Here is a 27,151-nt window from a genome sequence, read left to right as displayed (position 1 = left end):
ACTCGAAATCACCTGTCATGCCCAAAGCCAGTGGGAGTATAAGACAGCCATTGAGGAATGCGTTAAACAGGTCCTGGATAACCCCCAGCCAGGGGACCCCAAACTTACCAGACGCACTGGAACTGTACTCTGGTTCTCAGTGGAGAGAGGCGTTGGGTTTCTCCAGGATAACTACAGTGGGGAGGAACTGTTTGTGGGCCGCCGCTCTGTCAAGCGGACCTACCTGCCTCAGGCCCGACACAACCTGTATGTGAGAGACAAGGTTAAATATACCCCAATGCGGTCAATTCAAGGCCCCCAAGTATTGAGAAAGGCTACTGCGTAGCCGAAACATCGTGTATTTTTGTGTGTGCACTTTTGGTCCCCTAATAAAAAGTCCCACCGGACATGCTGCTGTGAAACTCTTCTTTTCATCTACTTGTGCTTATGGAATGGCGTTGGATTGGCGATTCCACCACGGCTGATGCATTCCGGACAGGTCAAGAGATCCATTATGTGCTGCTCTATAACTACTTTTTGAAACTCCTTTGCCGCAGGAGTGACCCTCCTGGCCAAGCCACTATCCCCTGCATTTACCCCTGAGACCTGGCAGGAAGATCCAGGCTCTGCAGGGAGGGTCCGTTGTTTGCAGGAGACCTCAGATGGCAACTTGCAGTTCAAGGAACGAGCCCAACCTGAAACAGAGCCTCTCATCCCTGACCTGGCTGCACCCCCAACGCTACGGGTGGGCCAGATCAATAACTCTGTATTAACCTTCAATTCCAGGGTGCAACCGTACATCCTGCCCTGGAAGCTCCCACAGGCACCCACAGTTTGCCTTCCAGAGCTCCAGCCGGAGGTTTTGCCCACCTCTGCACCGGCCAGGGATTCCGGGTTGCAGCAGGTCACCACAGCGTTCACCAGGCTGACTGCTCAGTCAGTACCAAAGAACACCACTAGAGGGCAGTGGCGTACCACAACAGCTGCAACTTTTAATTATCAGAAGCAGGAGCACCCCCTGATGAGCTTTAGTAGCTCCAGTAGTGGGAGGACCTGCAAGTCCTTCTCTAAATCCCTTCTTGTCCTTAAAAAAATAAAGAACTACTGGGAGCCACAACATGGACTGCACTTGATTGGTGAAGATCTGTTGGCCATTTGTTCCATGTGTGTTGCCCTTGTTTGTTCTTCACCAGGATGGACATGGTTTGTAAGGACTCCCCCCATCTTCAATAACTGTTAACATCCAAGTTTGCATATTGTTTTATCCCCTTTTTCAGGTTACTTGAGAGCCTCATGGGACTATAGTTCTCACTTTTGCTGCTATTTTACTTGCTTTTATCTACTGTTTTATACTGTTCCTTGGATTACAGTTAACTCTATTGCTTCCCGTGTATTACAAGTGACTTTTACTTATTTCCATAGGATTCCATATCAAGCACTTCAAGTAAAAGGACTCAAGTCATATTTAAGCGTATTATTGAATATTGGTTGCACTAATTAATGCATAACGTTTTTGCACTAATTTCATTTCAAAGTTTACAGGTTATGCAACGTTCAAGCACTTATGCCCATTGCATGGACTCTTTTACAGATGCCGCAATGTGAATCTATGCAGTGGCGTACCAAGGGGGGGGGCGGGCCGCCCCGGGTGCCACTCACAAGGGGGGTGCTGACGCCGGAGTCACCCGTCCCCGGGCCGGCTCCATCCACTGCTGCGACCATGCGACGCGACTCTGATTATTGCGGCGGCGGGCGGCGCGCAACATGACGTGGCGACGTCACGACGCTGACGCCGCCTTCACGGATCAGAAGAAGGATCGGATCCCATCCATCTTATACCAGCGGTCGGACGGCCGGACGGCGGGCAACGGGCATCATTCAAAATAAATGTGAGACACACAGTAAAAGTAAAGTAAATAATTGTGTAATTAAGGGGGGGGGGGGTCGGGGAGTACCGTGTAAATTGTAATTAAGGTAGGGAGGGAGGGGGTGTAATTAAGGGGGGGTGTTATTAGGGGAGAACTTAGAGAGGGTGTAATTAAGGGGGGGGTGCAGAATTTGTTCATTTTATTGATGGGGATTTGGATTTTTTTTCTTTTTGGTGCAGATGATGGAAAAATCCAAATCCCCATCAATAAAATGAACAAATCCTGCACCCCCCCCTTAATTACACCCCCTCCCTTAATAACACCCCCCCTTAATTACACTGTGTAATTAAGGGGGGTGTTATTAAGGGAGGGGGTGTAATTAAGAGGAGAAGAGAGGGTGTAATTAAGGGGGGGGTGCAGGATTTGTTCATTTTATTGATGGGGATTTGGATTTTTTTTCTTTTTGGTGCAGATGGAAAGTGATTTTTTTTTTAAGGGGGTGCAGGTTTTTATTTTATTAACCACCTCCGGACCGCCTAACGCAGATGTGCGGTCTGGAGGCGGCTCACTCAGGCACAGCGACGCATATACGCGTCATCTCGCGAGACGCGAGATTTCCTGTGAACGCGCGCACACAGGCGCGCGCGCGCTCACAGGAACGGAAGGTAAGCGTTAGCGAGTGGATCTCCAGCCTGCCAGCGGCGATCGCTCTCTGGCAGGCTGGAGATGTGATTTTTTTAACCCCTAACAGGTATATTAGACGCTGTTTTGATAACAGAGTCTGATATACCTGCTACCTGGTCCTCTGGTGTCCCTTTTGTTTGGATCGACCACAAGAGGACACAGGTAGCTGTGTAAAGTAGCACCAAACACCACACTACACTACACCCCCCCCGTCACTTATTAACCCCTTATGAACCACTGATCACCCCTGATCACCCCATATAGACTCCCTGATCACCCCCCCTGTCATTGATCACCCTCCTGTCATTGATCACCCCCCTGTAAGGCTCCATTCAGAGGTCCGTATGATTTTTACGGATCCACTGATACATGGATCGGATCCGCAAAACACATGCGGATGTCTGAATGGAGCCTTACAGGGGGGTGATCAGGGAGTCTATATGGGTGATCACCCCTCTGTCATTGATCACCCCCCTGTAAGGCTCCATTCAGACGTCCGCATGTGTTTTGCGGATCCGAAAATTTGTAATAAATATTATTGAAAACATTGAAAAAGTTTGTGCGTGTTTTCTTAACTTTCTTGGGGGGGGGGGTGCCAAATGCTCTAGGTACGCCCCTGAATCTATGCACTTTTTGTGAAATTGCACTTACCTTTAGCCATATCAGTAGCATCTCGTTTTTGTGTCACTTTGCTTTATAGCTCTGTTCTCTTTATACGGACTGCCTCTTTGGACGCTTAATACTAATGGCCTACTCATAGTGCACGGGTAGGACAAGTGGTAAGTCCCAGGCAGGTCCAGCAAGGGTAACCCCGCTGCTTCGGGAATGGCTAGGGGAGTAATACATTAAGTTCCGTAGCAGAGAGGAGGGAGGAGGCAGGCCGGGCGGGCGGCACGTCACTCACTACGTCACGCGCCCGTGCCGTCTGCTTTATTCATAAAGTGGGCGGCGCAGGCGCATGACTTAGTGAGTGACGCGCCACTCGCCCGCCCTCCCGGCCTGTGCATTAGAATACAGGGACTGCACAGGTCCCCGCTGTCATTCCTAATCCAGATGCCAGTCCCAAGCCCCTCCTCCCTCTGTTGATACACCCGCCCACCGCGCTGTGCGGCATGGCGGCGGATATCGGGATTTATTGGATTCGAATTTAACTAAATTAGGTCGGATTTGAGTCCACGAATCCCTCGAATCCAACAAGATTCGAGGGATTCGTGGATTTGACGGATTTGTCGTCCCACCTCTACTCAAAAGAAAGCCAGTAATGATTGCTTAGTACAGACCGTTGGTTCACTGGGTATACGGAGAGGGAAACTGTTAATAAGACAACCTACTCATGCGGGCAGGAACCTCAGGGTAGCCATTATGATTGTCTTTGTATGTCCTTATGTGCACTTCATGCAGCACTTTGTATTAATTTGGGTACCCCAGAGCTTGTTTCTCTTAACCTAAGCACAAGCAGATGACTGCTTGACTCAAAGTAAGGGGGAATGTAACACCCCAGAGTTGTGTTACTACACTTCTCTACCCCACTACTATCTTCTAAGAGCTTTTACACTGTCATCAGATGTGATTTAGCTTATGTCCTCTACAACTGTGCATCTAAAGCCATGTTAAATATAATTGTTTCTTGTAATTTTCCAGGTTACCAGCAGGTGGCAGCAACACATTGGCCAGGTACAAGTCCCAGTTTAGTGAATCTAGGCTGGAATGGATTATTCCAGCTTAGCTCCCCCTCTGTGAGCGAAGTGGGCTGTGACCACATCCTGCAGCATGGGTGGAGAAGGAAGTTAGAGTTAGTGTTGCCCACCCCCTGCTAGGGGTAGGGTGTGTGTGTGAGGAGATCCCCTGCATAGGAAAGACAGCAAGGATCTTGTCTCGGCTGAGACCTGATCACATTCCCAGACTGAGCACCTTCAGCCTCAGCTGGAAGAAGAAAGCAGAAACTACAACCTCCAGAGTTCCAGGAAGAAAGCATCCCCTGAGAATCTGTGAGTCAAGTCCAGAGACCTAGAAGAAGTCACTTCCTCCTCAGCTAGTCTATCCCCATACAGCAGAAGTTATAGAAAAGTGCAGAAGATTAATCCCTGCCACAATTACAGAGCTACCATGCACACGACTTATCCTGCAAGCTCCCCACCTTTATAGCAGAAGCATTCATTCCTGCCAATCATTGCTAAAACCTGCTGGGACCAGAGACCAAAGCTGTATACTGCTTGGATACAAGTTATCTTCAGTAAAGAAACGTTTGAACTTCATCTAAAGGTCTGGACATCATTTCTGCTGCAAAATTCCTCTATTACTCCTTCTATCACTACACTCAAATTTATTGCAAGTGAGCCAGGAGTCCAGCCGTACCCAGGTAGGAGACAGCGTTGACACCATTATCACTACCCTATAGAGACATTATAGGCCACTATAGACCACTCTGGAAATCCTAATCTGGGACGTGCATTATAACATCTTGGAGGGCCCTGTGATAGTACCCTGCGCACGCTGCAATTGGCGTCACAAACAAATACAGACTATTACCCACCTGACCCGGCCACTGCATTAAAGTGGCGTCAGCTTACCCATTCCTGGTCACTCCATGAGTCCGGAAACAGTGAGGCTGTTCCATTCCTTGAAGCCAACCTCCTTGCTCTTGTCTTCCATGGTAGATCTGACATAACCTAGAACTTTGATGGCTAACCTCCGTAACTCCAGCTGAGGTAAAACTACGACTCCCAAGATGTACACTTGCTTGGCTGTTCTCAGAACTCTATAGAAATGAATTGAGCATGTTCGTAGTTTCACCACAGATGGAGTGCCAGAGGTTGGCCATTACTGACCTAGAATAATTTTTTGGGTCATTGCCTTGACCACCTAGACATACACCAGAGAGTATTGCATGGAGCTTCAAAACGCTGTGGTAGCCCTTTTAGTCCAGTGTGCCAGTCACCATGTGCAAGATGCCAACTTTGGATCCAGCAGAAAAGCCCCAGACCATCCTCATCCTCCCTACTCCATGTTTGACAGTGGTGTCACACTGAAGAACCATCTTTTCACCTACTCTATACTGTACAACAGGGACGCCCATCCTGTGGCTCTCCAGCTGTTGCAAAACTACAACTCCCAGCATGCCACGATAGCTGTAGGCTGTCCAGGCATGATGGATGTTGTAGTTTTGCAACAGCTGGAGGGCCACAGGTTGGGCATCCCCGGTGTACAACAGCCCTGTGTGGTGTAACAGGTGCATCCAGTTTTGAGTCGGCAGTCCAAAAGACCTTCCTCCAGTCTTCAGTAGTCCACTGAAGGTGCTGCAAGCAGTGACTTTCTTACTGACTGGAACTTTTGATGTAACTCTATATATTTATTCTGGAAGAGGAGAATCGCGGGAGAACTAGTGGGGGCATCTGATCTGTCTTTCTGATTACAGCTCCATATGGAGCAGATTCTTTCCCAGATTATTATTCTTACTAATTAACAATGATTTAGGGGACAGATTATATGATAACTACACCTGCAGATTTCGGGGTAAGTGTCCTCCATGCTGAAGGTGAAATTAGTTCTACCTCCGGAAAATTGGAGAGGAATTAACCGACCGAACGAGGAGTTAATTTCATCAAGAATGGTGAGAAAGAGAAGATGATGGTTGCAGAGCGGGCTTGTCTTGCTGCTCATTTTCTGGACCAGTGGAGTTCTATGTCCCCCGCTGGAGGCCGCAGCTGGCACCTGGCAGCTAGGCCTTCTTCTCTGTCCCATAATGTGTGCATGCGCTTTCCATCTCTTAAAGGGCCAGTGCACTCTTGTACCAATCTCCACCACTCAATGGATAGACACTTGGGGGTACCTAGGCAACTTTCATAGTGAAACATGCCTGAGTCATAGGTTGTCTAGATTGCTAGTTTTTTGTAAAGATGTGCTTTTTTCTGTTTTTCTGCCCGTGTACCCCTCTGCATTTTTCTGACTCTGCTGCCTACCCTGACCTTGGACTTATTTTACGGATTTGCATGAACTTTTGCTACCCTGACCTCTGCCTGTTAGTGATTTCGTTTTGCCTTACTCTTGGTGCTTCACACCAGTGGCCATGGGTCAGTTATCAACCACACAGGGAGGACAACAGCAAGTAGTGTAGTGTCCTTGAGCAGTGGTACTGTGAAATCTGGACATTTATAGACATTTTCCCTTGTTACCCTATGCAAAATTATAATCTTCTTACTTTATTTCACTTTAAAGGGTTAATGTGCATGGTTTACTACTGTGCAACTGCATTTTATATGTTGTGATATATATCCTGTTCATTCGCTCTGTATTTTCAAGACACTGTGGAAAGGGTTAATGAATACTGAAATACTTTGGGGACTTTGAATGAGAAGCTGGTAATTTTCCACAGCTGTCATAGAGTTTAAAGAAGAGTCTATTTTAGAGGGAAAAAGCCAGACATTTACCACCCAAACCAGACAGACTGACCTTGTGAATGTCTGGTTTAGGTCGTTATGTCTGGAAACTTGTTTTTGTCTGGAAAAACTGCTGCATCATTACCATTGAGTATCATTGAAGCTTTAATGTAAGTCTATATCAGACGGGAGCTGAAACAATGTATCTGTTTGTGCTGAGTTTCTCCACTCCACCCCTCCCACTAGAAGGTTCCAGTCTAGCTAAAACTGTATATGAGGAGAGCAGTCAGAGCCCCTAGTGTGCTGCAGTTTGGCAACAGTGCTTGGAGGGGAGACTCTGCCAGTCTGCATGAGTGACCAGAAGAAGATGCTGAGATGGGGATGCCCAGCCATAGACCCTGGATCACCAGCCTTGGACTACGGTACCAGCCTTCTGAGAGGAGATAGAGAGAGAGAGAGAGAGAGAGAGAGAGAGAGGGACAACTAGCTCAGGCCTTTCCTCAGCAACTAACTCATCTTCTGCCAGGGAGGAGACTGCAGAAGCCGGCCCTATGCCTCGTCTCAGGGAGGAGACTGGAGAAGCTAGCCCTATGCCTCACCTCAGGGAGAAGACTGGAGAAGCCAGCCCTATGCCTCATCTCAGGGAGGAGACTGAAGAAGCTAGCCCTATGCCTTGTCTGTATTGTTTTGCACCTGAATTCTTCCAGTAAAGAAGTCCCCTGGTTACTGCAGACCCTGACTCTCTGGACTTATTTCCCATTGGGCTGCACCATGCCTTACTATCTCATTCCAGGGGGCAGCAGCACGTGGTGACACCTTGACGGTGTCCGGGAGACCCAGCTTAGCATTGGGGCCATCTCAAACTCGGCCAGTGCAGTACCGGCCTGGTGGCTCACCCGCAATGAAGTACAGATCCCTGTATAGGGGTTGAAGTTTGAATACCATGGGACTGGCAGGATAACATCCTTAGGTTTAGCCCAAAATCAAACCGGTTGGTTTACACAGTGGTTCTATATCTACTTCCTGTAACAACAATCTGCGCAATGTGAGTGGCTTCACTTACTGTGTGAGCTCCTCCTGTTTCCCTCTCAGCTCATTTTTGGCTATCAGGAGAAGATTTTGCAAGGAGTTCCGTGTGGTCTCTGTGTCTTCCTTCTCCCTTCTCATTCTCTGTAACTCCTGTGTGGAGGTCTTCCACTTCTCCTGCACCTCATGCAGCTCAGCCTTGGTCTTCTCCAGTTCTCTCTGGTTCTCCTGAAGCATTTGGAGCATGGAGTCTGTTCTCTGGTTATTCTCGGTGAATCTGGAGCCGAGGTCTTCATGATCTCCCTGTAGTTCTTGTAATGTGGCTGCTGTGCTAAGGAGACGTCCGGACACCTGAGATACTGACATGGTACAGGATGAAGTCTGGTCACAATAAACAGCATCATACAAGAGATGACATAGTGTGCGGTGGAGGCTTCAGGAAAGCTGAGAAACTGACATGACACAGGATTAGGACTGGTCACAATAAAGGACATCACACAAGAGACGACATACTGTGCTGAGGAGACTTCCAGATACTGACATAACACCAGGGCCGTCTTTAATATTGATTGGACCCTGGGCAAAAATTTACTCGGGCCCCCTGGATCCCACCTTCCCACACCTTAGCAGGCAATCACACCCTCCACCACAACACACACACACAAAATCCACACATCTGGTAGAGTACAGTGAATGACTGTAAATACTTCCAGTTCTGAAGACTCCAGCGGCTCAGGATCAGTGTTCTGGGCAGCTGGGCTCAGGCTGGAAGTGGGCACCGCTCTGCAGGAAGGAGACCAGGGCTCGGCTCACCCTAGTGTTACAGTGCACCCCAGCACCCCACAGTATGCAGTATAGCACCCTATAGTATACAGCAACCCACAGTATGCAGTATAGCACCTGTAAGAAGGAACAAGGAGCCGTCTTTGACGGAAGATACGTGTCACCGAGGTTTCTGGCCTCGGTGAGGTAAGAACCGGGTTTTTTCCTGAAGTGTCAGGTCTGTAGTGCAATCTGACACTTCAACTGTTAGAATGGCTGTAAAGCCAATCCGGGCCGGTTCTTATTGGGAGCAGCCAAAGAGCAGGGTGGGTGGCTGTTCCCCACGGTTCCAGGCCGGGTTTTGGCTGGAATATAAAAAACCCAGCCAGCATGTTCAGGTGGTGGATTATCCTCCATGACAGAGGAGCTGAGGAGTCTGTGGTCTGAGACACTGAGGGATCTGTTTGTGTGAGCCATAGGCTGGGGAAACAGGCCACTAAAGACTGCTGCGGACTCTGGGTGAAAATCATCTGCTGACCAGGTGACGTCTTTTTGCACTGTGAACTTTGTGTGGTGTGAACAGGCACCAAGACTGAACACTTTCTTTTGGCTTGTTTTCTGGCTATGTGTGAATAAACACTGAACTTTGATTTAAACCTTGTTTTTTGCCTCTGTACTGCGTCCGCTTACCCTGCCTACCAAAGCGAATCCCCACATTTGGTGTCGGATGCGGGCAAACGCAGTGAGGCAGGCCTGAAGGCCGAAAAGTTTTTGCTTAACCGGGCACAAGTGCATGTCCTACATTAAGCCGGCAAGGTTACGACCCGTATCCCCTGACAAAATGGAGGCGGTCGTGAAGGCCCTCGTGGAGGCTAACTTGCAGCAGCGGGAGGCTAACAAGCAGCAACAAGAAACGAACCAGCTGCTATTGCAACATGTGATGGCGTTGCAGGCGTCAGGAGCATCCCAGAATATCCACGATGCCCGGAAAGCTGTCCGCGCGGCGATTCCGAAGATGACCCCCTCGGATGACGTCGAGACCTATCTGGCGGTCTTCGAAAAAGTGGCCGTGAGGGAAAAGTTACCCCGAGACCAGTGGGCTGAGGTCGTTGCTCCGTTCCTGGCGTCCGGTCCCCAGCAAGTATTGTTTGATCTCCCCGATGATCAGGCGGCCGACTACCCGACAGTAAAAGGTGAGATCCTGGCGAGACTCGGGGTGAATGTATTGGTCCGGGCCCAGAGGGTGCATCAGTGGGAATTTAACCCGGCTGAACCCGCTAGACCACAATATTATGATCTGCTGCACCGTTTGCAAAAATGGCTGCAGCCGGACATGTTGACTCCCACTGCTATGTTGGATCGGCTGTTGGCGGATGTGTTTTGGAGGGCTTTGCCGTACCCTCTCCAGCACTGGATCGGCCAGGTGTCTCCGAATAATGCCCTGGAGATGGTCGACCTGGTGGAGCGCTATGAGGCCACCAGAAATCTAAAGGGGGGTTCTTTTGGGAGGGGGCCAGTCAAACCCCGGAAAACTCCACCCCAGACCCGGCGGCCGGTGCCAGCTAGACCCGCCCGGGATGTACCCCCTGCCGACCCAAACCCGGTGGTCTGCTGGCGTTGTCAGGAGCCTGGACACATAAGGGCGGACTGTCCCCATCGGGGGAACCCATGGACACCAACTATGGCTTCCGCCACTCATTATATGCCGGGATGTTGTGTGCCACAGGAACTTCAGAGACTATGGACAATAGCCACCTGTGCCAGGTGGAAGTGGGGGGCACTCTGGCGGTGGCTCTGCTGGATTCAGGGAGCCTGGTGTCCCTGGTAAGAGCTGCCCTGGTGCGGCCGGCTGAGTATACTGGCCGAAGAGTCGGTGTTGTTTGCATACATGGGGACTTAAAGGAGTATCCCACCGCCCTGGTCTCTCTGTCAATGGTGGCCGGCAGGTGGATGCATGAGGTGGCCGTTGCCACAAAGCTACCATATAAATTGATCATTGGGAGAGACTTCCCCGGGTTCCCGGCACTCTGGCCGGATACGAAAGTTACCCGGGAGACAGATGTACCCCTAGCAGAGTGGCCTGACTCAGGGGGGAGGCCAGAACCTTGGGAACCTGAGTCAGAAGGACCAGCAGTAGGGGTGACCGCCACTTCGGTGGAAGAGGGGGAGACAACCCCGTTAAGTGTGATGGTGGGAGACGTAGAGGATTTGCCGCCGGGTCCTGAGCTGGCAGACCTCAATGTCTCTAGGGATAATTTCGGTACAGCACAACACCAGGATCCGACTCTATCTCGAGCCTGGGAAAATGTGGTAGTAGTTGAGGGTGTTCCTAGGGGAAGCGGTTTTGGCCCCTCAGTCTGAAGCAGGGGAAGCGGCTGTCACAGTGAAAATTGCTGACAGCCTCTCCTCTAAACAGGCTCAGGAAGCCAGGGAGTTCATTAGTCGGAATACGGATGTGTTCTTAGACCTCCCTGGACGCACGTCCGTAATCCGGCATGACATTGTCACTGAGCCTCAGGCGAAAGTCCGGTTAAAACCGTACCGGGGTACCCGAGGCTAGGCGACAAGCCATCACGGAGGAAGTGCAGCTAATGCTCCAGCTGGGTGTCATCGAGGAGTCAAAAAGTGAGTGGGCCAGTCCGATAGTATTAATACCCAAGCCAGACGGGACATTGCGGTTTTGTAATGACTTCCGCAAACTTAATGAGGTGTCCAAGTTTGACGCGTATCCCATGCCCCGAGTGGATGAGCTTATTGAAAAGTTGGGCCAAGCCCGGTATTTTTTTGTGTTGGACCTCACCAAAGGGTACTGGCAGGTACCCTTGAAGGAGGCTGCCAAAGAAAAAACGGCTTTCGTCACGCCAGAGGGGCTGTATCAGTACAAGGTATTACCCTTTGGTCTACATGGCGCTCCCGCCACGTTTCAAAGGTTAATGGATATTGTACTCCGTCCACATTGTCGATACGCTTCAGCGTACCTGGACGATATCGTTGTCCATAGCACCGACTGGGAAAGTCACTTGCCTAAAGTCCAGGCTGTAGTGGACTCCCTTAGGAAGGCTGGCTTAACCGCTAACCCAAAAAAGTGCTCGATAGGGTTAGAAGAGAAAAAGTACCTGGGGTATGTCATTGGGCGCGGAGTGATCAAACCTCAGGTGAACAAAATTGAGGCAATTAGGAATTGGCCCCGACCTGTCTCTACTCGGCAAGTAAAGTCGTTCCTGGGTATGGTGGGGTACTATATGAGGTTTGTCCCCAATTTTGCTACAGTCGCCGCACCATTGACAGGCCTTTTGAAGGGACGCAAGTCAGTGACGGTCCACTGGAATGAGCAGGCGGAAAAGGCTTTCTCCGCTTTGAAGTCGGCCCTGTGTGGGTCCCCGGTTTTGGTGACGCCCGACTTCAAAAGGGAGTTTATAGTGCAGACCGATGCCTCCGAGGTAGGTCTCGGTGCTGTACTATCTCAAGATATTGACGGGGAGGAGCATCCCGTTGTCTTCCTCAGCCGGAAGCTCACCCCAGCCGAGACTAGGTACAGTATAGTGGAGAGAGAGTGCCTGGTCATCAAGTGGGCACTCGAGTCTCTCCGCTACTACCTTTTGGGGAGAAGGTTCCGTCTGGTGACCGACCACTCCCCTTTGAAATGGATGAGCCAGGCCAAAGAGAGGAATGCTCGGGTCACCAGGTGGTTCTTATCTTTGCAAAATTTTTTGTTTTCCGTGGAACACAGGGCAGGCAGGTTACAGGGAAACGCGGATGCCCTATCCCGCGTACACTGTCTGGCAAGTGTTCACCCCCTCAGGGTTGAACAAAGGGGGGAGGTATGTAAGAAGGAACAAGGAGCCGTCTTTGACGGAAGATACGTGTCACCGAGGTTTCTGGCCTCGGTGAGGTAAGAACCGGGTTTTTTCCTGAAGTGTCAGGTCTGTAGTGCAATATGACACTTCAACTGTTAGAATGGCTGTAAAGCCAATCCGGGCCGGTTCTTATTGGGAGCAGCCAAAGAGCAGGGTGGGTGGCTGTTCCCCACGGTTCCAGGCCGGGTTTTGGCTGGAATATAAAAAACCCAGCCAGCATGTTCAGGTGTGGATTATCCTCCATGACAGAGGAGCTGAGGAGTCTGTGGTTTGAGACACTGAGGCATCTGTTTGTGTGAGCCATAGGCTGGGGAAACAGGCCACTAAAGACTGCTGCGGACTCTGGGTGAAGATCATCTGCTGACCAGGTGACGTCTTTTGCACTGTGAACTTTGTGTGGTGTGAACAGGCACCAAGACTGAACACTTTCTTTTGGCTTGTTTTCTTGCTATGTGTGAATAAACACTGAACTTTGATTTAAACCTTGTTTTTTGCCTCTGTACTGCGTCCGCTTACCCTGCCTACCAAAGCGAATCCCCACATTCCCCACACTATACAGTACCCCACAGTATATAGTAGAGCAGTATAGCAGCCCACAGTATACAGCACCCCACAGTATACAACACCTCAAAGTATACAACACCTCACAGTATACAGCACCCCAAAATATACACGATACAGCCCCCCACACTATACAGTACAGCAGTATAGCACTCCACACTATACCGCACCCACAGTATACAGACCCCCCACAGTATACAGGCCCCCACAGTATACAGCCCCCCACACAGTATACAGGCCCCCACACAGTATACAGCCCCCCACACAGTATACAGGCCCCCACACTATACAGGCCCCCCACACTATACAGCCCCCCCCCCACACTATACAGGCCCCACACAGTATACAGTCCCACACAATATACAGCCCCCACACAATATATAGCACCACACTATACAGTAGTTTACAGTATATTAACATAACAGCCCCTGTCACCTTTTTCTGATGTAATCTTCACACAAAAAAACTCCACAGTTAACTTCTGCAACACTCCTGCTAGGACCTGTGATGACCTCATAGCCATGTGACCAGTAATTGCTAGGTTACTGGTCACATGGTGATGATGTCATTAAGGTCCTAGATCACAACTTTAACACAGTATGATGCCTGTGTAGCTGACAGCTTGACACCCGGGGCAGTAGCTAGCACGGCTCAAGAGGCAGCTGCCTTGGGCCCCCCAGGAGCAACTTGGCCCGGGGCAGCTGCCCCTTTTGCCCCTTGGTAAAGATGGCCCTGCATGACACAATATGAGAACATCGTACAAGAGAGGAAATACTATGTTGAAGAGACATCTGGACAACTGAGATACCAGCATGAGGACTAATTGCGTAAGAATCTGCCGATGGATTCATATTATAAAGTTCGGTTTACACTTTGCCTATTTCTAGTGGAAAAAATTTGCAACAATTTACAGCATAAAGCAAATGAGGGTCAGAAAACTCATCCACACACAGGGTCACACTAGAAGGCAAAGGGTTAAAGATTTGTGCTGTTTGACATATCTTAAGGTACACTACTCACAAAAAGTTCGGCATATTTGGCTTGTGGGTGAAATTTCAGGATGAACCAAAAATGCCCTCTAACCTTTACAGGAGAACTTAATGTGACCTTCTCTAACCTTCTGAAGGCACATGTCCAACTGCTCAATGTGTCAGGACTTTTTGCACAACAAGGAGCTTAGGGCACTTTCACACTAGCATTTTTCTTTTCCAGTATTGAGTTCCGTCCTAGGGGCTCAATACCGTAAAAAAACGGATCAGTTTTATCCGAATGCATTCTGAATGGAGAGCGATCCGCTCAGTAAGCATCAGGATGCATCAGTTCAGTCACCGTACGGTTTTTGGACGGAGAAAATACCACTTGCCATTTTACATTGAAATGCATTAATGCCGGATCCGGCCCTAAGTGTTCTGGAAAAACTGATGCGGTTTTGCGGTCAGCGCATGCGCAGACCTTTAAAAATGTGAAAAAGATAAATACCGGATCAGTTTTTCTGGATGACAACCGAAGAGACGGATCTGGTATTGCAATGCATTTATGAGACGGATCCGTCTACAAATGCTATCCGCTTGCATACAGATTGCCGACGACGGAACTGCCTGCCGGAATCCAGTGACGCTAGTGTGAAAGTACCCTTAACAGCAAAATTCACAACAGGTGTTTGATCCATAAATCGCCCAAAATAATTCCTGGTTCAATTAGAATTGGTATTAAACAGTCCTCCTCATCATGCTGTTCACATTGTGACATCATGAGACCAAGACAACACCCAACAGTACCTTGCCATTGCGAGGCTTCAAGCAGGATGTTCTCAGATAGAAGTGGCCCCTGAGCTCAGAGTGTCGCAGAGAGTCATCAGCAGGTTGTATCAGAGATACAGAGACTAAAAGTGTCACAAACCGGTGGTTGTAAACCCACCGTGCCACGTGTCCTACCTCCTCTAAGTATGTTGTCTTATCTAAGTGAACCCTTCGTTCTTCACAGTACCCATGATGGTGGGGATAGACTCAGGGCCGGTTTTAGACAAAATGTGGCCCTGGTCAAAATCAAAAGTAGGGCCCCAAATCTTGTAATAATGTGCTAAAAACACAGTCCGACGTTGGACACCCAGCAGCCCAGCCGATCAGCTGTTTGAGGAGACGGAGCGTGCTGTTCACTGCTGCTGTCCCACAGACATACAGCAGCGCGCAGGAAGAGAGACGACGCGTGCGTACAGCACTCACCGTCTCCTCAAACAGCTGTTCAGAGGGGCGCTGGGTGTCAGACCCCTGCCGATCTGATACCGATGACCGACCCTGAGGACAGGTCATCATTATGGAAAAACCCGGAGAACCTCTTGAAGTGACTCCTAGTACTGTGCCTGCTGTGCTCCCCCCATGCCTACAAACACTATACTATACACCCCCACTGCCCTCATTAGTAATGGTTCCCCCAATAGTGATAATACTCCCCAAAACAGCCCCCATTAGTAGCAATGCCCTCCATATTGTGTCAAATAATAATAACGCCCCTATAGTACTTTAGTAGTAATAATACAACCATAATGCGCCCAGTGGCTCTAATGTCAGCCTGTAGTGCCCCCCACTAGTTCCAATATATAATGCTCCCACCATAGTGCCAGTATATATATATAATGTACCCCGTAGTGCCAGTATATAATGCTCCCCCATAGTGCCAGTATATATATATATAATGTACCCCCGTAGTGCCAGTATATAATGCTCCCCCATAGTGCCAGTATATATATATAATGTACCCCGCAGTGCCAGTATATAATGCTCCCCCATAGTGCCAGTATATATATATAATGTACCCCGCAGTGCCAGTATATAATGCTCCCCCATAGTGCCAGTATATATATATAATGTACCCCGTAGTGCCAGTATATAATGCTCCCCCATAGTGCCAGTATATATATATAATGTACCCCGTAGTGCCAGTATATAATGCTCCCCCATAGTGCCAGTATATATATATAATGTACCCCGTAGTGCCAGTATATAATGCTCCCACCATAGTGCCAGTATATATATATATAATGTACCCCGCAGTGCCAGTATATAATGCTCCCCCATAGTGCCAGTATATATATATAATGTACCCCGTAGTGCCAGTATATAATGCTCCCCCCATAGTGCCAGTATATATATATAATGTACCCCGTAGTGCCAGTATATATACAGTATGTATAATGTATGTTCTTGATATAAGAATATATTGGCGGAAGTCTCATATCAGCGTGAGGGTTAACCATATATTGTCAATAGCATTTACCATTGTAGTGCTCCATTTTCAGTGACATATAATGTACCCCGTAGTGCCAGTATATATATATATATTGTATCCAGTAGTGCCCGGTATATATAATGATCTCCTTCCCTGGTGCCCCGGCAGTGCGGACACCTCCCTCCCTTCCGTCCCCCCGCCGCCGCTCTCTGCAATGCAGACCACAGTATTATCTGTGGCTTGTCCCAATTACATCACCGCTCCTGCTCCGGGTCTCACTGACCACGTCATAATGCAAGACCCAGAGCAGGAGGTTGCAGTGATGTCATTGCGGCTTCTTGCGCTGTTCTGAGGCCTCACAGGCTTGAGACTCGTGAGGTTGGCCATGAGTGCGCCCCCCTTTATGTGTAGTGAAGTGGAGCCCTAGATGGACGACGACCCTCACCTATCCATCATCCCAGCCCTAATTCAGAGCACATTACTGCAGGAGGTATAACATGAGAGGACTACAACTCCCAGCATGTCTAAGCCATATTATTTAATATCATAGCACGTTACAGGGGGATGGGACTACAACTCCCAGCATATCCAGAGTGTTGTATTGTATATAAAGTAGTATTATCCAGCTCAACTCCTTGGCCTGTTGTAATGTACCCTGATATTACATAATAATGGCCTGGACATGCTGGGAGTTGTAGTCCTCTCCTCATACCTCATCTTGTAATGTACTCTGATATTATATCAGAGGACAGGACTACAGCTCTCAGCATTTCCCTGGCTCTTACATTGAATCCTTCACTTCTTCCCATGCATCACTGGTCTTCTTTACTTCATTGCTGACCACATGATGGTGAGGTCATGGCAGTTCCTTCATCCCCTCTTCTGTGCTGAGCTCCGCCTCCTGTTCTGGTCACATGGTGAGGTCATCACAGGTCCTTCATCCCCTCTTCTGTGCTGAGCTCCACCTTCTGCACGTGACGTCATGGCAGGTCCTACAGCTCCAGTAGAAGGCGCTGCTGGTGTCCGGAGCTGTCAGCGCTGTGGTAATGATTTCTCTTATATGTGAGGGAGGAGACCTTACACTGCATTGTAAAGAGCAGCTGTCCGCCCGTTTGCTTCCACGGACGCTCTGCTGAACAGCAGCACTGAAGTAGGGGGCCCCTTAGACGATAGGGGCCCTGGGCAATTGCCAAGTTTGACGCCCCCAAGTCCTGGATAGACTTTCCCGAGGGGAAAACCAGGTCGCTACCTCTTGAGGAGGGTTGGCACACAAGGCAGTTGGTCCAGGCAGACCAGGAGGTATCAGAGGTACAGACGTAGTCAGCAAGCCAAGTTGTAACCAGGAGCAATAGTGCAGGACCGAAGGATGAGGCAGAGGTAAAGTCAGACAGGCAATAGATCAGGGCAGGTGGCACAGGTACAGGTCAGGCAGTTCGGCTCGGCAACAGGAGAGTCAAGGCAAGCCGGCAGGGATCTAACAGGTAGCAGAGTCCAGAAACACAAGCAAGGGTCAGGTACACAGGAACACAAGCAGAGATAACAGCAACCTAGCAGGACACAAGGACGTTGACTCTCAGGCATCTGGGGAGGGGGCTGAGCTACTTATATATGTGCAGGAGGGCTAGGATTGGTCAGCGAGGTCACATGATCTAACCCATAAAGCACAGGAAGTGATGCGTGTCGGGCCCTTAAGGAAGTGCTGCAAGAAACAAAGAGCAAGCATGCTGTGGCCAGGGCTTAGAGGAAACTGTGGAGCGGATCCCAGAACAAACAGTACCTGCAAGGACAGAGCCCAGGACTGCAGCGGTAAATGGGAAAGCACGAGCAGCCGATCACCGCTGAACACGGCGCCCCGGGACCGCGGTGGTAAGCAGAACAGCGGCGCACAGCAGCCGCTGTTACAGGAAGAGTCACAGAAAGGCAGAGAAGTGGACGTTCTTTGACACATACCACACTGATGACCGCTTCAGTGTGAACAAGGATTTAGGAAAACTAGAGGAATGGTCAAAAATCTGGCAACTAAAATGTAATGTTGATAAGTGCAAGATAATGCACCTGGGACGTAAAAACCCAAGAGCAGAATATACAACCAGTGACACAGTCCTGACCTCAGTGTCTGAGGAAAGGGATTTAGGAGTAATTATTTCAGAAGACTTAAAGGTAGACAGACCATGTCATAGAGCAGCCGGAGATGCTAGCAGAATGCTGGGGTGTATAGGGAGAGGCATTACCAGTAGACAGAGGGAGGCGCTCATGCCGCTCTACAGAGCACTAGTGAGACCTCATCTGGAGTATTGTGCTCAGTACTGGAGACCATATCTCCAGAAGGATATAGATACTCTAGAGAGAGTTCAGAGAAGAGCTACTAAACTAGTACATGGATTGCAGGATAAAACTTACCAGGAAAGATTAAAGGACCTTAACATGTAGAGCTTGGAAGAAAGACGAGACAGAGGGGAGATGAGAGAGACTGCTAAATACATAAAGGGAAGCAACAAGGGAAAAGAGGAGAGAAGATTTACAAGAAGAAAAACTGCTACAAGAGGACAGAGTGTTACATTAGAGGGGCAAAGGGTTAACAGTAATATCAGGAAGTATTACTTTACTGAGAGAGTAGTGGATGCATGGAATAGCCTTCCTGCAGAAGTGGTAGCTGCAAATACAGTGGAGGAGGTTAAGCATGCATGGGATAGGCATAAGGCCATCCTTCATATAAGATAGGGCCGGGGGCTAGCCATAGTATTCAGTATATTGGGCAGACTAGATGGGCCAAATGGTTCTTATCTGCCGACACATTCTAGGTTTCTATGTAACAATGCCCTGCAGAACCGGATGATGAATGCCACACAACTCCAGGCACATGTAAGGGAGGTGAGAGGCACCCAAGTGTCACATCAGACCATTGGAAACCATTTACATCAGCATGGTCTGCGTGCTAGACAACCTGCAAGGGTACCTGACCGCACCACCAGTCACAGGCATCTTGTATGGGCCAGGGAGCATATACGCTGGATGAGGGACCAGTAGGCCTCAGTGCTGTTCACTGATGAAAGTCGATTCACGCTGAGCAGAAATGATGGCCACCAATGATGTTGGAGACGTCAAGGAGAGCGCTCTGTATCAGCCACTATGGTCACCAGACAAGCCTTTGGTGGTGGTGAGGCGTGGACAGGGGTGTCTAGTCAGTACAGAACTGCCCTACATTGTGTGACTGGTCCAGTGACAAGCCCAGACTACTTGAAGAACATCATTAATTCAGTCATTATGCCTCGGCTTGAACAACACAGGCCTAATGTCATCTTCATGGAGGACTATGCGCTAGCTCATGAAGGTTGTATCATTAGGGAACGGCTGCTGGAGACTGGGGGACCTCACATTGAGTGGCCTGCACTTTCTCAAATGGAGTCACCGTGTAGAGGCGCGTAACTCTGTACTTCAGAACCTCAATGACCTGAAGGCCGCCCTCCAAGAAGAGTGGGATGCCATGCCTCAGCAGACAATAAGGTGACTTGTGAACAGCAGGAGACATTGTTGTCAAGCTTGAATTGATGCTCAAGGCCACATGACAAGCTCCTGAGACACTAACTTTTTGTGGCGGTATACCCAGCACTGGGGTCGGCTTCTGAGTCAATAAATTGTTTGAGATGAGGAAATCACCATTGCTGCTTCCATTTAAATGCCCGACTTTCATGATGTAATATCACTGGAGCCGGAACTTTTTATGTTTTCCATAAAATTTACCGAAAAGCCAAATATCCCTATCTTTTTGTGAGTAGTGTATTTCTACCCTTGCAGCAGAATGCTCCATTGTTTATATGTACTAGCAGAAAGAAGCTGTGATGTGTCTTTAGGAATGTGTTGGGTGTGTGTCGCAGGACTGAGTCATGATCCCCTCTTTCTCACTGATTCTCTGTCTTATTGGATCTACGCAAAAAAATCTGGAAGGAGGGTCGAGGTTAAATGAGTTGAGCTCCTGCTTTGTGTCCAGTTTAGTTCAGTCAGTCCAGTGATACATCTGTAAGTAGAGGATAGAGGTCACAGGCCTCATGGCCCAGGGCAATGTCTTAGTCTCCCAGCCTAGCCTAGCCATTCCCAGTATGTAACTGACCTAATCAGAGGGACCAGCCTAAAGAGGACTCAAGTTACGGACTGAGAGAAGAACTTCTCAGATATGGGCCTCATAGCATAGATTGAGCCATTGTCTTCCGGCCTGGTCTTATAGCATGGACTGAGCTGTTGTTTTACAGCCTGGCCTGAACCTTAGTCTTCTGGCCTGGCTTCATAGCATGAACTGAGCCTTCGTTTTACAGCCTGGCCTGATAGCCTAGGCTGAGCCTTATTCTTACGGCCTGGTCTCATAGCATGGACTGAGCATTAGTGTTACAGCCTGACCTCATAGCATGGACTGAGCCTAAGTCTTCCATCCTGGCCTCATAGCATGTACTGAGCCATAGTCTTCTGGCCTGGCCCCATAACATGGACTAAGCAATTTTCTTATGGCCTTATTTTATAGCATGGACTGAGCCTTAGTCTTCTGGCCTGACCTCATAGCATGGACTGAGCCTTAGCCATACAGCCTGACCTCATAGTATGAACTGAGCAAATTTCTTATGGCCTGGCCTCATAGCATGGACTGAGCTTTAGTCTTCTGGCCTGGCTTCACAGCATGGGCCAAGCCTTGGTCTTCTAGTCTGGATTCATAGCATGGGCTAAGCCTTAGTCTTCTAGCCTGACCTCATAGCATGGACTTAACCTTAGTCTTCTGGCCTGGCCTCATAGTATTGTTGTGGAAATTTTATTATGTGGACATTTTACTTTAGGATGTGTATTTGATATATTGTGTATTGTCATCATGTCTCTCAGTGTCAGGGTAAACCATTGGAGTGGATATCTTCCCGTGTATGTCCTGTAAAGGAACGTGCGCTTGTTGTCTCTAGTGCGCCTGATCAGCCGCTGGAGATAATGACGCTGTCCTGTAAATAAACCTGCAGGAGGATCATAGTAACTGATCACTGAGCGAGGATGGATAACGTTATCTCCAGTGGTAATGGTAGATTATTGTATACATGTGTTTGTTAGCTGGCTATGTTAGTCTAAATGCTTGTCTTCCTATGTCATCACTTCCTGTATGTCATCACTTCCTGTGTGTCATCACTTCCTGTATGTTATCACTTCCTGTATCCTTGTCTTGGGCCAACCCCTTTTACACCTTTTTGTTTAGTCAATAAAGGACGGACACTGAGCAGGGCGGGGGGAATGCTTAGAATTTCAATCAGGATGGTAGCACTTGGGTGGTTCTCTGGCTGCAGCTGATGGAAGATGGACTTACCTTTTTCCTTACACAAGGAAAAGCGAGCTGATTGCAACCATTAAGTTTGTCTACAACAGATGGCGAGATCAGGAAGGAAATCATTTTTTTCCCTGTTATCAGCAGAACTTAAAAGGAGACACAATTTAATTTTCAAAAAGCAAAAAAGGCCGGCATAAGGTAATATCCTTTCCCTTACTCTCATTTTTGAGAAAGTTTTGCTCGTCCTATAGTTGATGATTCTGCTTAAAGGGATTCTGTCACCTCCCCTAAGCCAAAAAACGATTTTAAAGCAGCCATGCAGCACAGCTTACCTGGATTAGGCTGTGCTCTTTTATCTTGCAATCCGTCCAGCAGTTACTGCAAAAAACGACTTTTATTGATATGCAAATGTGTCCTGAAGGTGCCCAGAGGGGCGTTTTGTTCTTCTTAGAGAGCCCAGTACCGCCCCTCTTTCAGTGCCCAGCCCGCCTTCCTTGCACTGTCTAACCGCCCCCAGGCTGCCACAGGCTCTCCTCCCCCTCCCTCACGCCGAACGAAGTCTCGCACAGGCGCAGTAACCACTGAGGGCTGCGCCTGTGCGATCAGCAGGAGACTGAGGGCAGGAGCTTCATCCTCGTCACTGGGCATGCGCCGAGCCCAGTGACGTCCGATGCTCGCTCTTCCCTCAGTCAGCAGGGACTGGGGGCGGTTAGACAGTGCAAGGAAGGCGGGCTGGGCACTGAAAGAGGGGCGGTACTGGGCTCTCTAAGAAGAACAAAACGCCTCTCTGGGCACCTTCGGGACACAGTTACATATCAATAAAAGTCGTTTTTTGAAGTAACTGCTGGACGGATTGCAAGATAAAAGAGCACAGCCTAATCCAGGTAAGCTGTGCTGCATGGCTGCTTTAAAATCGTTTTTTGGCTTAGGGGAGGTGACAGAATCCCTTTAATGTTTGTATATCTGTGGCTGTTACACTGAATTGTAGACTTGTTTGGCATAATTAATACGGGTACTACAGTGTAGAAAGGTTCTGTGCCTAAAGTATCGGGACAACTCCTAGAGATCGGTACCAGTGTGGTGTTTTTTGTAGCAACCATTGTGGTGTTTGCTTCTTGTGCAATGGAAAGTATTTTTAAAGAAGTTGCAAAGTTGAAGGACACGGCGGCCATTCTTCAGGCTATGCAGGGATCTACTGACCCATGGCTGCAGGCCCAGAATTGTGTAGCAAACCTGATCGGTACCAGAAAATGGCGCAAAAGGAAAGGCAAGTATGCTCGGATATTTGCTGCTGGGTGGATAGCGGATGAATATCAGGAGTCTTGTGGGCTGAAGCTGAGTTTGGAAGGAGAAGTGGAAGATTTAAAAGTGGAAATTGTTACATTGAGATCTCTTGTCCAGCAGGCAGCTGAAGCTAGCCCCGAGTATGAATGTACTGTGAGGTGTAATACTGCGCTGTGCAAGGAGAATGAATGGTTATCTGAAAGCCTGACGCATGCACAGGGAGCTGAAGCTAGCCCTGAGTATGAATGTACTGCGAGGTGTAATACTGCGCTGTGCAAGGAGAATGAATGGCTATCTGAAAGCCTGACGCATGCACAGGCAGCTGTAAGGGAATTGCCAGAGTTATTGAAACAACCGTTGGAGAGTAATGTGTCTGGGGTTAGAGGCCATGTATGGGCTGAAGGTATGGAGAAGTCTGAGGACTGTGGGTCAAATAGTGGAACCGACTCAGGGATGGAGATGGACAATGTGTCTGACCCTGGAGTTGGAAGTGTTGATACACTGCCATAAGATTCCTCAGATGAGTCCGTGGTAAGTGGACTCAATACAGATAGTAGTGTGGGAGCGACTCATGCTAGGATGGTTAATGTTGTGCGCCAAGTCAGATCGCCATGTGCCCAGACAATGTATTGTGCCCGGAGACGAGCTCTTCGTTGTTTCGCATGCAGGGAATACGGGCACATTGCACGATATTGTGACGTTGCTAATGGCAACAGACACAGGTATGTTAGGTACCCCAGAACCACACCTAGAAGTGAAGTGGCTTATTCAGCAAGGTGGGGTAATGGTCCCAGACATGGAACCCAGGGACAGCCAAGGTCTTGGATCAATGAAGTGGATTTTAAATCACAATATGAACGGTTAAAATGTGAAAGAAACCGGTTTTGGGACCTTGTGATGTTGGATCCTGCTTCTCTGGTCAAATGAATCTGAAGCTGTTTGGGGCTGGGGGCAAATTAACATTTCAATGACTGGGTGCGTAGAATTTCTCTTGTACTGTTTCAGGGGAACCTCCAGGACATTGATGTGTTAATTCAGTCCTATACAATTGTATGTGTTCCTAAGGGTTTAGGTTTTGTATGTGTTTTGGGTTAAGGCAAAATTAACTTTTTACTGAAGCTCAATGTATGTAATCAAGTGTTTTTTTCCTTTTTTATTTTTCAGTAATTTTTGTCTATTTTTGTTTGGGTATTTCTTTGATTGATTAATTTATATTTACATTTTTCTTCTTTTACTCATTTTTATTTTTTAGGTTTTTATTGCATATTTGGTGCTTTTCTCTCTCTTCTCTGTAGATTTGGTTAGGAGTACTGGGGGTCTCGGGATATTCTGTGGGAACTACTGTCTGAATTCAGGGGTCACTGCAAAAAGGGCTTTGTGTGCTGTTCAGCTTGACTGTATAGGATCATATCGGCAAAGGAAAGTGAGTTGATGAGCATTTTTTTAAGGACACAAGGTGATATATATTACCTGGGCATACCAATAGCTATGTGAGTAACCCCATTCCCCACAGGAGTACTGTGTGTTTGTTTCCTGTGCACCCCTCGTCCCCACAGAAGGTACTGTGTGTTCTCTGTGCACCCCTCGTCCCCACAGAAGGTACCGTGTGTTCTCTGTGCACCCCTCGTCCCCACAGAAGGTACTGTGTGTTCTCTGTGCACCCCTCGTCCCCACAGAAGGTACTGTGTGTTCTCTGTGCACCCCTCGTCCCCACAAAAGGTACTGTGTGTTCTCTGTGCACCCCTCGTCCCCACAGAAGGTACTGTGTGTTCTCTGTGCACCCCTCGTCCCCACAGAAGGTTCTGTGTGTTCTCTGTGCACCCCTCGTCCTTACAGAAGGTACTGTGTGTTCTCTGTGCACCCCTCGTCCCCACAGAAGGTACTGAGTGTTCTCTGTGCACCCCTCGTCCCCACAGAAGGTACTGTGTGTTCTCTGTGCACCCCTCGTCCCCACAGAAGGTACTGTGTGTTCTCTGTGCACCCCTCGTCCCCTCAGAAGGTACTGTGTGTTCTCTGTGCACCCCTCGTCCCCACAGAAGGTACTGTGTGTTCTCTGTGCACCCCTATGTGCAACAGACTGATAGGTCCTACAGGGGGTGGCCACGCTATTACAATATATAACCAAATTTTTCAAGGGTCGTGCGACCTAAGCGTGGCTTGAACCACCCACTGACTAATTTTTTATTTTAGGTGCATAAAAATTATATCTTTATTATTTCTATTTAAAAGTTGAACTCTAAATGTGATTAAAAGTCCTCAGAATGAGCGGTGAGACTATTGTATATGTTTATATACCCCTCTTGGTATATGTCACTGGATGGGATAGCTCCTGATACTGTTCTCAGGGCTTGCCCAAATCCCTATCTCTTTATAGCAACTTTATATTTAGTTGCACCATGTCTCTGCTATGAGGGCTCACTCCGCTCAGTCTGATTCTAAAATGTGTGCGCCCGCTTCCCTACATGTTTCGCCGAGCCTTCGGCGTCCTCAGGGGATATGCAGGTTTTCTGTGCACCCCTAGTCCCCACAGAAGGTACTGTGTGTTCTCTGTGCACCCCTCGTCTCCACAGAAGGTACTGTGTGTTCTTGGTGCACCCCTCGTCCCCACAGATGGTACTGTGTGTTCTCTGTGCACCCCTCGTCCCCACAGAAGGTACTGTGTGTTCTCTGTGCACCCCTCATCCCCACAGAAGGTACTGTGTTCTCTGTATACCCCTCGTCACCACAGAAGGTACTGTGTGTTCTCTGTGCACCCCTCGTCCCCACAGAAGGTACTGTGTGTTCTCTGTGCACCCCTCGTCTCCACAGAAGGTACTGTGTGTTCTTGGTGCACCCCTCGTCCCCACAGATGGTACTGTGTGTTCTCTGTGCACCCCTCATCCCCACAGAAGGTACTGTGTTCTCTGTATACCCCTCGTCACCACAGAAGGTACTGTGTGTTCTCTGTGCACCCCTCGTCCCCACAGAAGGTACTGTGTGTTCTCTGTGCACCCCTCGTCACCACAGAAGGTACTGTGTGTTCTCTGTGTACCCCTCGTCCCCACAGATGGTACTGTGTGTTCTCTGTGTACCCCTCGTCCCCACAGAAGGTACTGTGTGTTCTCTGTGCACCCCTCGTCCCCACAGAAGGTACTGTGTGTTCTCTGTGCACCCCTCGTCCCCACAGAAGGTACTGTGTGTTCTCTGTGCACCCCTCGTCCCCACAGAAGGTACTGTGTGTTCTCTGTGCACCCCTCGTCCCCACAGAAGGTACTGTGTGTTCTCTGTGCACCCCTCGTCCCCACAGAAGGTACTGAGTGTTCTCTGTGCACCCCTCGTCCCCACAGAAGGTACTGTGTGTTCTCTGTGCACCCCTCGTCCCCACAGAAGGTACTGTGTGTTCTCTGTGCACCCCTCGTCCCCACAGAAGGTACTGTGTGTTCTCTGTGCACCCCTCGTCCCCACAGAAGGTACTGTGTGTTCTCTGTGCACCCCTCGTCCCCACAGAAGGTACTGTGTGTTCTCTGTGCACCCCTCGTCCCCACAGAAGGTACTGTGTGTTCTCTGTGCACCCCTCGTCCTCACAGAAGGTACTGTGTGTTCTCTGTGCACCCCTCGTCCCCACAGAAGGTACTGTGTGTTCTCTGTGTACCCCTTGTCCCCACAGAAGGTACTGTGTGTTCTCTGTGCACCCCTCGTCCCCACAGAAGGTACTGTGTGTTCTCTGTGCACCCCTCGTCCCCACAGAAGGTACTGTGTGTTCTCTGTGCACCCCTCGTCCCCACAGAAGGTACTGTGTGTTCTCTGTGCACCCCTCGTCCTTACAGAAGGCACTGTGTGTTCTCTGTGCACCCCTCGTCCTTACAGAAGGTACTGTGTGTTCTCTGTGTACCCCTCGTCCCCACAGAAGGCACTGTGTGTTCTCTGTGCACCCCTCGTCCCCACAGAAGGTACTGTGTGTTCTCTGTGTACCCCTCGTCCCCACAGAAGGTACTGTGTGTTCTCTGTGCACCCCTCGTCCCCACAGAAGGCACTGTGTGTTCTCTGTGCACCCCTCGTCCCCACAGAAGGTACTGTGTGTTCTCTGTGTACCCCTCGTCCCCACAGAAGGTACTGTGTGTTCTCTGTGCACCCCTTTTTCCACTCCAGGTCAATTGGAAGCCCTATCCTGTGGTCAGGTCACTATTCAGAGCCAAAACCGAGGCTGGTATATCTCATTAGGAGACTCAGAGGTCCGCCGTGTGTCGGCGAGAGCCCTTT

General features: G+C 49.1%; 1 protein-coding gene across 1 annotated transcript in view; it reads right to left on the bottom strand.

The window, feature by feature from the left end:
- Window positions 1-27,151, bottom strand: part of LOC122924908 (C-type lectin domain family 10 member A-like) — a 74,234-nt gene that overhangs the window by 29,290 nt on the left and 17,793 nt on the right. The window contains exon 4 of the mRNA XM_044276449.1: window positions 7,971-8,292. Within this exon, the coding sequence (XP_044132384.1) occupies window positions 7,971-8,292 (322 nt within the window). The remainder of the gene's footprint in view (window positions 1-7,970; window positions 8,293-27,151) is intronic.

The sequence above is a fragment of the Bufo gargarizans genome, chromosome 1 (genome assembly GCF_014858855.1).
Source record: "Bufo gargarizans isolate SCDJY-AF-19 chromosome 1, ASM1485885v1, whole genome shotgun sequence".
In the NCBI taxonomy this organism is placed as follows: domain Eukaryota; kingdom Metazoa; phylum Chordata; class Amphibia; order Anura; family Bufonidae; genus Bufo; species Bufo gargarizans.
This window is presented reverse-complemented; position numbering and strand designations above follow the sequence as displayed.